The sequence below is a fragment of the Scatophagus argus genome, chromosome 13 (genome assembly GCF_020382885.2).
Source record: "Scatophagus argus isolate fScaArg1 chromosome 13, fScaArg1.pri, whole genome shotgun sequence".
NCBI classification, from domain to species: domain Eukaryota; kingdom Metazoa; phylum Chordata; class Actinopteri; family Scatophagidae; genus Scatophagus; species Scatophagus argus.
This window is the reverse complement of record NC_058505.1, coordinates 22,419,240-22,432,392: the sequence shown is the minus strand read 5'-3', so window position 1 is coordinate 22,432,392 and position 13,153 is coordinate 22,419,240. Positions and strand designations below refer to the sequence as shown.

General features: G+C 43.5%; 1 protein-coding gene across 2 annotated transcripts; it reads right to left on the bottom strand.

Annotated features, from left to right (window-relative positions):
• Positions 1-5,254: 5,254 nt before the first annotated feature.
• On the bottom strand, positions 5,255-8,508 carry LOC124070031 (serine/threonine-protein kinase pim-2-like). 2 transcript variants are annotated; one of them, XM_046409638.1, is made up of 6 exons: positions 8,309-8,508; positions 7,011-7,058; positions 6,612-6,833; positions 6,200-6,377; positions 5,897-6,070; positions 5,255-5,802 (listed from the first exon to the last, which is right to left on the bottom strand). In XM_046409638.1, the coding sequence occupies exons 1-6, from the start codon at positions 8,423-8,425 to the stop codon at positions 5,711-5,713; spliced, it is 831 nt and encodes a 276-aa protein (XP_046265594.1). In that variant the 5' UTR covers positions 8,426-8,508; the 3' UTR covers positions 5,255-5,710. The 2 variants fall into 2 exon arrangements, with proteins under 2 accessions (XP_046265594.1, XP_046265595.1); XM_046409639.1 differs by lacking the exon at positions 8,309-8,508 and adding an exon at positions 7,514-7,663.
• Positions 8,509-13,153: the final 4,645 nt, after the last annotated feature.

Genomic DNA, 13,153 nt, shown 5'->3' with positions numbered 1-13,153 from the left:
CCACCACCAAATTTTACTGTGGGTAGCAAGTGTTTGTCTTGGAATGCTGTGTTCTTCTTCCGCCATGCATACCGCCCCTTGTTATGTCCAAATAACTCAATTTCACATTCATCAGTCCACAGCACCTTATTCCAAAAGGAAGCTGGCTTGTCCAAATGTGCTTTAGCATACCTCAAGCGACTCTGTTTGTGGCATGTGCGTAGAAAAGGCTTCCGCCGCATTACTCTCCCATACAGCATCTCCTTGTGCAAAGTGCGCTGAATAGTTGAACGATGCACAGTGACACCATCTGCAGCAAGATCATATTGTAGGTCTTTGGAGCTGGTCTGTGGGTTGAGTTTGACCGTTCTCACCATTCCTCGCCTCTGCTTATCAGAGATTTTTCTTGGCCTGCCACTCCGGGCCTTAACTAGGACTGTGCCTGTGGTCTTCCATTTCCTCACTATGTTCCTCACAGTGGAAACTGACAGCTTAAATCTCTGAGCCAGCTTTTTGTATCCTTCCCCTAAACCATGATGTTGGACAATCTTTGTTTTCAGGTCATTTGAGAGTTGTTTTGAGGCTCCCATGTTGCCACTCCTCAGAGAAGATGCAAAAGGGAGAACAACTTGCTACTGGCCACCTGAAATACCCTTTCTCATGATCGGATTCACCTGTGTATGTAGGTCAAGGGTCAATGAGCTTACCAAACAAACTTTGTGTTCCAATAATTAGTGCTAAAGGTACTCAAATCAATAAAACAACAAGGGTGCCCAAATTTATGCACCTGCCTAATGTTGTTTAAGTAATTGTTGCACACTTTCTGTTAATCCTATAAACTTCATTTCACTTCTGAAATATCACTGTGTTTGTCTGCTATATGATATATTTAACTGAAATTGCTGATCCGAACAACCAATGATTTATAAAGGAAAATCCTGAAAATGATCAGGGGTGCCCAAACTTTTTCATACCACTGTAGATATATATATATTCTCTCTCTATATATATATATATGTGGCAGGACGCAATCGGTGGTCCGATCAGTTTCAGCTGGGTTGGGATTTTGGCCAATCATTGTGGGAGGAGATTGCTTAAAAGCGGGTAGAGAGCACCTGTCTTCCTTTTTTTGGGCTTGTCAGAGGCTGGGTCGTAGCACTTCCTGGCATTCCCCCAGTTCCGTCCCGGCGTGGTGGTAGAGGCCATTGGGGGTGTGCTATGCTCCACCGATTGCTCGCTGCGGGTAGGTGTGTTGTTCTCCGGTGTCTTCCTATTTGGCGTTGTACTTGTGGCAACCTGTGCATTTGTTTGCAGGTTGTTTCTGTGCGGCGTCTATTCCTCTCCTCCAAGCTGTGTCATCCAGGACTGCCTGATTGGCATGTAGGCTAGCACTTCGGTCCCTCCTCCAGCCACTTCTGAGTTGTTTATGCTGTATGATTATGATTGTAGGGGGAAGTATAACCCAGCTGCTGCGCAGTGTCGGCCGATCAGCGAGGGAAACCACTGCTGCTTTGCCGGAGATTGTTTGGCTGCAACCGCGGCTAACTGCTCTGCCTCATACCTGAGATTGTCGTTGGTGACAGAGATTGCCCGCTTCCGCTTTACGCTGGATACGGCGTGCCGTCAGAGGGATTAACTGCTTGCCTCGCCTTGGGCTCGATTGCTTCGCCCCGGGCGCGCGCTGTTCCTCTGCAACCGGCTTGGCCTCTGGCTGGCCGTTCGGTGCTCCCGTGGTTGGTTGGAGCTTTCTCCCTGTGGTGTAGCCGATATATCCATATGTATATGTCTGCGTGCACTAAGGTGTGCGTGTGTGCGTATGGCGAAGAGTGAGTAGCGGGAGATTATTCTGTTGTGTGTGCGCGTGTGTGTATGTTTGTGTGTGTGTATATATCTATAGTTTCTTTTTTCTTTTTCGTTTGTTTTGTTTTATTGGTTAGTGGTTGTTTGTTTTCCTTTTATAACCTGTTGATTTTTGTGGTCTCCCCATTCAGGTGCTGAACCTACGGTGGTGGATGGTCCTGGTGGCGGTGTCCCTTTTGTGTTGTTTGCACGCCGGGTGGATCTTGTTGTCCCAGGTTTGGTTTGCTTCATGTGTGGTGTTCCAGGGGTTCTCTTTTTATTTATTGTTTGGATCAAGCTCAAGAGGTTCAACCCTGATTGGTTTCTGTATTTGAGTGACAGGTTTGTGTTTTCTTTTTTTTGAATTCATGTATTTTCAGTCTCTGGTTTCTCTTTTTATTGTAAATAAACTTATTATTTTTACGAGCTACGGTCTCTGCCTCAGCTGTGGACGAACCTGAAGTTCACCTATTCTTGGGGAGTTAGTCCCCTGGAAAGAGTTCCCTGGGTGAAATTCCCAGGGTGGCGTTGTCTGGCAACTGGTATCGATATCCATGGCACTTTTTCTCTAGCACGCGGAGGTCTCGCCCTCGTGCCGCCACATAGGGATAACACAGGTACAGCAGCAAGAGTATATCTATACATAGGTGTGCATATATACAGGAGTGTGTGTGTGTGTGTGTGTGAGAGAGAGAGAGAGAGGGAGAGAGAAAGATGGCGATGGCGACCAAGATGGCAGACGGATGACGCGGGGGGGTATGTCCCTCGAAGGCAAGATGGCGGGTCGTCGTGTGAGTGACGTCAGTGAGACCAAGATGCCGATTGCCCACATAATGTGGCTAACGTGGCAAACAAAGACTACAAAGGCAAAGACCCTTGAGCGTCACGTGTCTCGCGAGGAGATTTGTGATCGTGTGCTCGGACCTCTAACTCATGCCCATGTAAAAATGTGAGAGAGAAAAAGATAGAAGAGGAAGTTAAAGAATTAAGAACCCAGTAAAGATCACCACTTCAGTTCTTGTGAGTCTCACACTATCACCACACAATAGCGGAGTCAGTAAACCGAAGTTTATCTGCTCAGATATTGGTCTTTTAACCGGTGATGCGCGAGCTCACGGAACTGATGGATTTGGATGATCGGTAACAAAAATTAAATGATTGCAGCACACATAAACGAGAGTCACACGTTAGAAACTCTATCTTAATGCTGGTAACAAAACTTAAATGATTGCAGCACATATAAGTCAAAGGAAACACGTAAACGACTCTACTTAACACTATCTCAGCCTTAATAATGCCTCCGCCCAGACATAAGCCTCTTACTATGAGTTGTTCTGGTCCTTCGGAGTTGGAAAATGAATAGTCCACTTAAACGTTCGCTGCGATGTCCTCAGCGGGGTGCTGGCGGTCTGTTGTTTCGCTTCTTTGGCGATGCGGCGTCTCACTGTGTGTTCCTCGGCGGCAGTGGGGAAAATCACAGAAAACTAACTTTGTTTCGTCCTTAAATAAAGTGATCAGCTGATTGCAGCGATCCACGTCGGCAGAATGAAAAAGGAAAGTTACAAAAAACACAGCAGTCTGTTTCTCGGCCTGTGAGTTTAAGAACTGTGACCTAGGATTTTAAAGTGATGATAATAATCAAACGTTTGACTGTTGCTCCCTTTCGGCGAGCTGGACACCTTGGAGAGCCTGGAATAGCTCTCATTGTCACAGCAAGCAGTGACCTTTTATTACCTGAGTGACGTCACCTTGAACCCCTGTGGAGATGGCTGGCACACAGCCAATGTCAGTGTCGGTTCTCTAACGGTTAGTCACTCTAACTCAGGTCTCTTGGGTTACATGTAGGCCTCTCTATTGTTCTCCAGAGCACATGGCCAGAGGTCCCAACACACTCCTACACTGCCATTACTCAGTACATCATAATCCACCACTGCGAAGGACAGTGCAGTGCAGACTGCAGTGTATCATTGGCTCTGCTGAGGAAGTGATGTACTGCAAACTGGTATTCCGTTAAAAGCTGTGGTCTCATCACTATAAGGACCCTCACTGAAATGAACCCCTTGCTTCCTTATAGATAACACGTTACAATAACCAAAAATCTCCACATTTCAAAATGACACGAAGTCACATCTTTTGAAATATTGGCTCAGTATATCGCACGTTATTTATACATCATTTTGCAGAAAATATAAAAAAATATATATTTCATTTTAAAGAGACATATTTTTCTCTACATTTTTATTGTAATTTTTATTTTTTATGTTTCATGACTTTTGGTGGGGCGGCACAGTGGTGCAGTGGTTAGCACTGTCGCCTCATAGCAAGAGGGTTCCAGGTTCGAATCCCGGTCTGGGCCCTTCTATGTGGAGTTTGCATGTTCTCCCTGTGCCTGCGTGGGTTTTCTCCGGGTACTCCGGCTTCCTCCCACAATACCAAAAACATGCACATTAGGTTAATTGGCTACTCTAAATTGCCCCTAGGTGTGAGTGTGAGAGTGTGTGGTTGTCTGTCTTTGTGTGTTGGCCCTGCGATTGACTGGCGACCAGTCCAGGGTGTACCCCGCCTCTCGCCCGTAGTCAGCTGGGATAGGCTCCAGCTCCCCCGCGACCCTGACGGATAAGCGGTATAGAAAATGGATGGATGGATGACTTTTGGTTCATGTTAATTTCTATGAACTAAAACACTCAGGCATATTCCCTTTAAGTGAAAAACCATCCTTAATCTCATATAATTTCTTTGTTCCACTTTTCAAATGTTAAGTATTTTCTACTCTTTCTTTCAATGTTGTGTTTCTAACGTGATTGTACAAAGAAATATCAGTCTTTACTTGTATTTGTCAGTTCTATACATTATGCGTGTATTATGGTAGGCATATAAAGCACTTAGATGCAGGTTATACCTGTTCTGTGGGTAATTAAGAATTTTTGATGACATTTAGTCACTTTCCATCAGAAACACTTTGAGTTAGGAACCTGTGAGGTCATCCTTGTCCCACTTGTCTCTCAAGATGTGTGTTTCTTCACAGACTGTAGATATGCTGAGCAAGAAGTGCTGACAATGCATTTTCCTTTTTGCATGAGTAAAATAAATCAGATTTAGAAATTGTAAAAATCATCAAGCAGTGTCCTCTTCTTTACAATCTTTGGACTTTGCAAGTCCTACATGTAAATGTAAGCATCCCACAAATGAGTCATCTGTACCATTCATCACCTTAAAACACTGATGTTTTACCTAAAATTTTTGGGAAAATTCAGACCATTAGCATGAGGTCAAATGCTGATTCATTTATTTGTAGTGCAGTACAATGTCAGATACAGTGTTCTTCAGAGATGTGCCCTCAGGTCACATAACTTGAAATTGAGTTATACTCAAGACACAAATGTGATGATTTTGGACTACAGTGAAAGTAGTGCTCTTCAGAAATTACAATCAGTGATAGAGAAGCTTCTTACTTTATTTGATAGCTGAGGTTGCACATGGCAAATTGAAACATTTTCATTAAAAAGAAAAATAAAACTGCTCTGCGTGCATGAACTTAAAACATGAAAACACATGAGACACAAACATGAAATGTGGCACGTGGACTACCAAAAATCAAAAAACAAAGCATAACCAAAACACCAGGCATGACAATTGGTTCCTGACCCAGCCCAAGCTCTCTAAGAGGACGAGGAAAAACTCCCCAGAATTCCTGAGCCCATCAGGAAATTGGGAAGAAACCTCGGAAGAGGCAATTCAAAGAGAGATCCCCTCTACACGGACGGCTGGGGGTTACACAGGACATCGAGATGGGGAAAAAGTCAATGTCAGTATCGTAGAAATGAATAATTTCCTTTGTGTTGTCCTTTTTTTCTGTGTGTCCTGCACTGATGCAGTTGTGGATGGATGAGACTTAGTTGAGCGCAGGGTGCATCTGTAGCTCCTCCAGAGTGGTTCGCAGCTCAGGGTCTCTGGTCAGACACATATACACCAAGATCTTGACCTCTGGGAAACGAGAGAAATCGAGATGAAAGGTTTTAGTGGGAAGTGATCCAGTGAAAACAAATAACAGATCTTGTGTTGTCCTTGTGTTTCTTACCCTTGGGCAGATCTCTGTTGAACTGAATGTGGTTGTTCATGAAGCTCACGGTGGTAAAGGTCCTATGTCCACACAGCAATGAATAAAATAGAACTCCAAGCTGCCAAACAGTGGTGGGACGAGCACTGTATTTCTGATCGTCAAACCACTCGGGAGGGAAGTATGCACGGGTACCTAGTACACACATCAGCAGAGCAATGGAGGGAAAAGACAGGAAGGGATGAAGAGAATCTTTGTTTAAACATGAAAATCATTATTTCAGAGATTGGCAAATGACTGAAGAGCACAAGCCAGATATCATACCACAAAAAGTTCTGTAAGACGCCTCAGTGGAGAAGCTGCCACAGCCAAAGTCGATGATACGCACTTTGGGTTCTCCACCGTTCAACTGCACCAGGACGTTCTGTAACTTGATGTCCCGGTGAAAGACACCCTTTGAGTGCATGTCGATGGCTGCGTCCACCAGCTGTCTCAGGATCATCTGAGAGGGACAGAATTGGAAGAGAAGGTCAGGAAAAATGTATCTCTTGAACAACACAACAATGAAAAATATGGCAGTAATGTATCATAAGTTCTGTGTGGGTTTTATTTATGAACTCTGATCTTCCTGTAAGGACCCAATTACACAAACATCTAATGAATAAACAATTAAATAAAATGTTTAGTCACACACACACACTCCCATACAGAAATGTTCTCCACCCAGCTTCCATACCTTTGCCTCATGTTCATCCAGGTATCCTCCGCGAAATTTAAGGTAGCTGAAGAGGTCCATGGAGCCTCTTGGTCTTTCCATGACCAGTATTAACTCCTGGTCCAGATGGTACCAGTCCAGAAGGGACACAGCAGTGGATTGTCCAATGGATCCTGGTAGACCTGCGGTTTTCAGCATGAGTGCCACCTCCAGAATGATGTTGAACACCTTCCCATTGCATTTCTAAAGAAAAAAAAATGCTTACATGTCAATGACTTGTAATAGATTCCAACACCGAATGTTTCAGACACAGAGACAAAACATGTGCAGTTCATTCACAGTATAGCAAAGACACATTTAACGTTCACATTTTGTTTTAAATACGTCACCTGGTGTTCATCATCTGATCAAATTACTTACAACTTTTTCTGTTCTCACAGCGCTCATGGGAATGTGCTTGATGGCAACCTGCAAGACAGAAGTTCAAATGATTTGGTTTGTGTGTAAACCCACCATGACATCACACATTGGTTTGCAGAGCGCAATCTTGGTTAGCCAAACAGAAGTGACCAATTACACATGTAGGTGTACAGGTCCTCCCCGCCACACACACACACACACACACACACACTCTGCTATATTATCATCTGGTATAAATGATGCACGCTAACAAAGCTCAGTGTGGGAACACCTGCTCCTCAAAGTCAAATGTAAATTAAGTTTAGTCACGTCATTAAAAGTTACTGCGACTGAACAAATTTAAAAACTGTTTAAGCAGGAGGAGGATGAGCTAAAACTCAAGCTAGCTTGGGCTGAAAGCAGGCAAGCTAACCACAGAGTGTGACCCTTTTTGCAGAGGTACCACAGAGACACAACTCAGTGTAAAAGTAAGTGTGATTATGCGAGACGAGTGTGTTCCTCACTCAGAGTCTGTCTGGCACACGGCAGAAGAAGCACAGAGAAGCTGACTAGTGCGGCTCCCCGAAGCTCATTGAGTCAATGGAGAGCCAGAATCAAAGAAAGAAAGCATCTCCTGCATTTCATGTCATTTTGTATTTTCCCCAGAAATGAAGTAGTTTTAATTAGCAGTTAGTGGATGTCTGGCTAGTGAAAGCAGATTTAACCAAAACCCAGACATTAAGGCACAAAACTACACTTTATCGTCTATTTCAGATGAAAGAAAGTGAAAGTGACATATTTTGTCATTGGAGGGAACTCACTCCAACGAAATTCGTGCTCTGCATTTAACCCACCCAAGTGACGTGCACACACACACAGCAAACCCGGGGCAGTGGGCGACCGCGTGCGGCGCCCGGGGAGCAGTGGGGGTTAGGTACCTTGCTCAAGGGTACCTCAGCCATGGACACCGGTACGGGGAATCAAACCAGCGATCCACCGGTTACGGGTCCGACACCCTAACCACTGATCCACGACTGCGGGGACTACAATTTATATACTGAGCATGTTGTATTGATAAGACCTGGACCTTGCAATTGAGACCATGAAGCCATGAAGTAATACAGTAATTCATCAAGTAAGCAGCATGGTCCTTTTCTCTTAAGATTACATACAGATGGACTTTTGTCATCAAGTGGAGTGTGCCCATTTTTTAGACTGGGAAACTCAGCTCAGCACGTACAGTACACTGTCTATAGCTGATACATCCTGAGGATCAGTGAATGTTGCAGTGTGTGTGAGCGTGTGTTTGTAAGACTTACTGGTTGATGGTCTGATTTACGGAAGCCAGCGCGCACTGTGCCGAAGCCTCCCTCGCCGATCGGATCCAACTCGCAGTACTTGTTCACGAAATCAGCTGAAAACACACAGACAGACATTTTCTTCTGAATTCTTTCCTTATTTTTTCATACTTCTTACATGAATAATTTTACACCTATTCTTGTGCAGTCATTTTGTTTCCCACTATCTGCTTACCTCTGCTCGTGTTTAGTGAGGAGGCCAACTCAAAGATCCTCTCCTCCTCGGACGAGGCACTGCTTGTGTTGTTGCAGACGTCTCCTCCACTCTTATTTACATTTGCTGCTGATGAAGAGGAGGATTCAGTATCACTGAGCAGAGGGAACCAGGACACTCCGCTGTCACTACAACTGGTTTTCTTCTCAGGTGCCTCATTATCGTCGTTGGCCTTTCTCTTGTTTGTCTCTGCTTTGGGCTCCACCACAGCTATTACACTGGGGTCAGAGTTGGAGCTGTTTCTGATGCTACACCTTCTCTTCTTTTCAGGTGGCCTGGCATCTACACTGATCTTCCTCTTTCCTCTCTGACTGATTCTGTCCTTTACTGACACATCACTGTGTTCAGAAGGGTTGGTGAGGTTACTGCACCTCATCCTTTTGTCGGGCATCCTGCCATCATCACTAGCCCTCCTCTTTCTCATCTCACGATCTGCCTGCATGTTGTTCTCTAAAATGAGAAATAATCTGTTTTGACTGCAGTACGTTTTAAAAATAAAGCAGCAACTTAAACATGAACTACGATGGTCATGTACTCAGACTGACTCAACATAAGGATCATAGAATAAACTTCATTTGTGATGGATGTGACAGATAACGTCAAAACTGGCCAGAAAGGAAAAAAGCATATAATGGATTTAATTAAGACTTCAGCCCAATTCACCTACTTTGTGCAAAATGTTGCTCGGATTAAAATGCCAAAAATCTGCTACTTGACAGATAGATGAATTTCTCATGTCTGAAAAGGTTTGTACTTTGAACAAAACCTAAAGAACCTCTCTGTTACAACAAACAGACCTTATATTGAAACTTATCTAAGAAATAAGCCTACAAGGTTTTGCCTAAAATGACTCTGGTGTCACACTGGACTACAAAGACCAATTGGGCCCACACAATTATAATTTTAAACTTGCATCAGTTAGTCACAGCACATTAAAGATTAGTTTCCAGGATTTGAGCAAACACACAACAACAAGACTATGAGCTGTAACTGGAAACACTTTGCACCTACCTGAATCTGTTCTGGAGGTCAGAGTCATCAAATGTTGGATGAACTCGTCGAATGAATCGAAGTTTCAGACGAGTTGTACTGTAAACACGTGCAGATAACCTGGAGAGTGTGTACTGATACCGAGTGAATCTCAGATCTGTTGGAGAGCACACTGTTCTGTTCAGAATGTGATGACACATCAAAGTCAGATGAAAGGTAAAGAACCAAGAATGTGCAAACTAGCATTCTGAAGTTCCATCACACAAGATTTGTTTGTTTTTTTAACTATATATATATATGTATATATACATACATACATATATATATATGTATGTGTGTGTGTGTGTGTGTGTGTATAGATATTTTTCAGAGGTCCTCTCAGGATGACAGACATTTCATATTTAAAGTGTACAGTGGTGTTAGCCACAACAAAGCAGTAAATCAGATAAATGAAATATTATTTCTGTCTGTTTCATGTATTTGTGTTCTACAGCACAAATAAACCACATTGCTGTGTTTTAAGTGAATTCACACACCAATCAGACACACAGACCAGCCATGAGACAGATAGGGCCTATAGCCTACAGTCTGACCTCACACCCTGCACACTGTTACTGGCTGGGGGCTACAAGCCCACAGACTGATGCTCAGAAATGTCTCTGACACTGTGAAATAACAATATGAAGAAAATGCAGGCACACAGAGTCTCTATAGGTACCACCTGGATGTTCACAGGTGCAAGTGGTAATGTCCTTCTCTGGAAGTCAATCACCATCATTTACTGGTGTTTAAGCACAGGTAGTTGCGCTCACACCAGTCCACAAAGTCCAGGATGACTGACCTGTACTCCTCAGGTCTCATTCCCCTCAGACACACAGCCAACAATGGCTGAGTCGTCAGAGAACTTCTGGAGGTGACATCTGTTGGTGTTGAATATATGAAAATGGGAAAGTCTCAAAGGAAAGCAGAGACAAAATGTTTTCAATGTGGATTAACAAAGTTAATGTGTGTGTTTGTGTTCTCAGGCTCCCTGAACAAAGTGACACCTAATCCTCAACACTGGCCCAATAGCATTTCCACAGAAGCTGCCAGCCTTCAGGACTATAGAAACAGAGACCAGGCATGCTTCTTTTGGATAGTTTCACACGGGCAACACCAGCATCTTCTCAGTAAAGGTGCTTTTACACAACAAGCAGATGCCACAAGGTCTACTGTCGAGGTTCTGTATTTTGAATGGGCAACAGGATGCACCTCTCCTGCCAGAAGCTCTCTGTGTGATGGCTCTTTCTTTCGCTCCTTATCTCCTTCCTGGAAGGCCAGTGCCTTTCAGGTACCAGACTTGGTTTGGTTTGATTATGTTTACTTTATCCTTTGGTATTGATACAGACAGTTTTAGTTAAAGTTATCCTCTGATTGTTTCACAACAGTTACATTGTGAACAAACAAACACAGCCACACCTCCACACAACCTGCCAAGAAAGTAACGCTTTTCTGGATTTGTATGAATTCACACAAAGCACACTGGAAATACGCACACAGAGAGCCCAGGCAGTCTGGCTACAGTGCCCTGCCCATAGACCTCCCAGCAACAGGTTATGTACCACATGCGTTTAAAACCGCTGTTATCAGACCTTTGCTTAAAAAACCTTCACTTGACCCAGACATCTTAGCAAACTATAGGCTGATATCCAACCTCCCATTTTTGCCTTTTAGAGGGCAGAAACCTCGGAGCAGACCCCAGCTCAAGATGAGTGACCATCTGCCTTGACCGGTTGGGGGGGGAGGTGAGAGAAGCAGCACACAAGCAGAGATGCATAGCAGCAGTAATAATACTAGAAATATTGTAACTGTAGATAATGATAATGAAGTATACAGGAGGTACTACGGTGATTATGATAGCAGTATTAGTAACAGTAACAATGGTAGTAGCTGTACAGAGTAGCAACAGAATTGAAATAGATTATGACTAAACAGTAGTAATTGCAGTGAGTTTCGAGCAGGACCGCAGCAGGAGGTCCATGATCCATGGGAACCTGCGAGACAAGAGAGCACAAGGACTCCAGGGAAGAAGTTGAGTTAGTGATGTGCATTAATGGGACATAAATGTGTGCAGAAGGAGAAGGAGAGGAAGAAAGAGCTCAGTGCGTCATGGGAGGGCCCCCGGCAGTCTAAGTCTATAGCTGCATAACTAGGGGCCAGGCTAGGCCAGCCCTAACTATAAGCTTTATCAAACAGGAAAGTTTTCAGTCTACTCTTAAATGTAGAGAGGGTGTCCGCCTCTCAGACCGAAACCGGAAGAGGGTTCCATAGTAGAGGAGGACGTGTCATTTATCCATCACATTAAACAGACCTCTAAGACCGCCTTCTTTCACTTCCGTAATATTGCTAAGATTAGGAGCGTCCTCTCTCAGAGTGATGCTGAAAAACTTGTCCATGCTTTCGTTACTTCTAGGCTGGACTACTGCAACTCACTATTGTCAGGATGTCCAAATTACTCTGTTAACAGCCTGCAGCTGATCCAGAATGCAGCAGCTAGAGTTTTAACAGGAATCAGTAAAAGGGATCATATCTCCCCCATCTTAGCTTCTCTTCACTGGCTTCCGGTAAAATTCAGAACAGTCTTTAAAATTCTCCTACTTACATATCAGGCCCTAAATGGACTAGCCCCATCATACCTGCAGGATCTAATAGTCCCATATATTCCCAATACAACACTCAGATCACAGAGTGCAGGTTTACTTGCAGTTCCCAGAATTCATAAAAGTAGAACGGGAGGACGAGTCTTAATCTGGGTTCAACAGGCAGACTCCACCTTAAAGACCAGACTTAAAACCTTTCTGTTTAGTAAAGTGTATAGTTAACCTCAAGCGAAGTGTGTAGGGCTGGTAGGCATAGTTACACTCACTTCTTGATGTACAGCTACAGGTAGAATAGGTCTGACTAACTGTTAATCTTTAATCTCTATCATAGTGTTAGGGCCAAATTATCTTTGTATTTAAGATGAATTACAGTTTTTATTTTAATCCTTGTGATGACTTGTGTTGTGGTGCCTTGCCCCTCACCCTCCCCTCCTGTGAGCGGCTATAACATAGGCTTTATATTAAGCAGCAGCACATCAGAGAAATGATGATACGTGCAGGGTTACTACCTGCAGGTTTTATCTGGAGAGAACATCAACTTCTTGAAACACGCTTCAGCTGCTGATTATAACAATGTTCCTGAAATTTCTTATTATTCACTGTAAGTGACAAGAAAATGACACTCTCTAAAAACTACCCAGTTACAGTTACTACCAGTTACTACCAGTACTAAAACCCAGGTGCTGAGTCACTATTGGACAGCAAACGTGCTGTGTTAGAATGACCCATCAAGATGGGTTGGTATTTTAACCCAACATGTGGGTAGCTTAATCCACCCAGATATTGGGTTATTCTGACACGGACGTTGGGTTACAGTGACCCAGAAAATGGTTGTGAACTTTTGACCCAATAATGGTTTATATTAACCTTTTTAGTTGGGTTTATTTGACCCTTCAATTATGTTGAATTATGTTATGTACATCTATCACTACTATTTATTTTTACATTTTTTTCAGGAGCCAT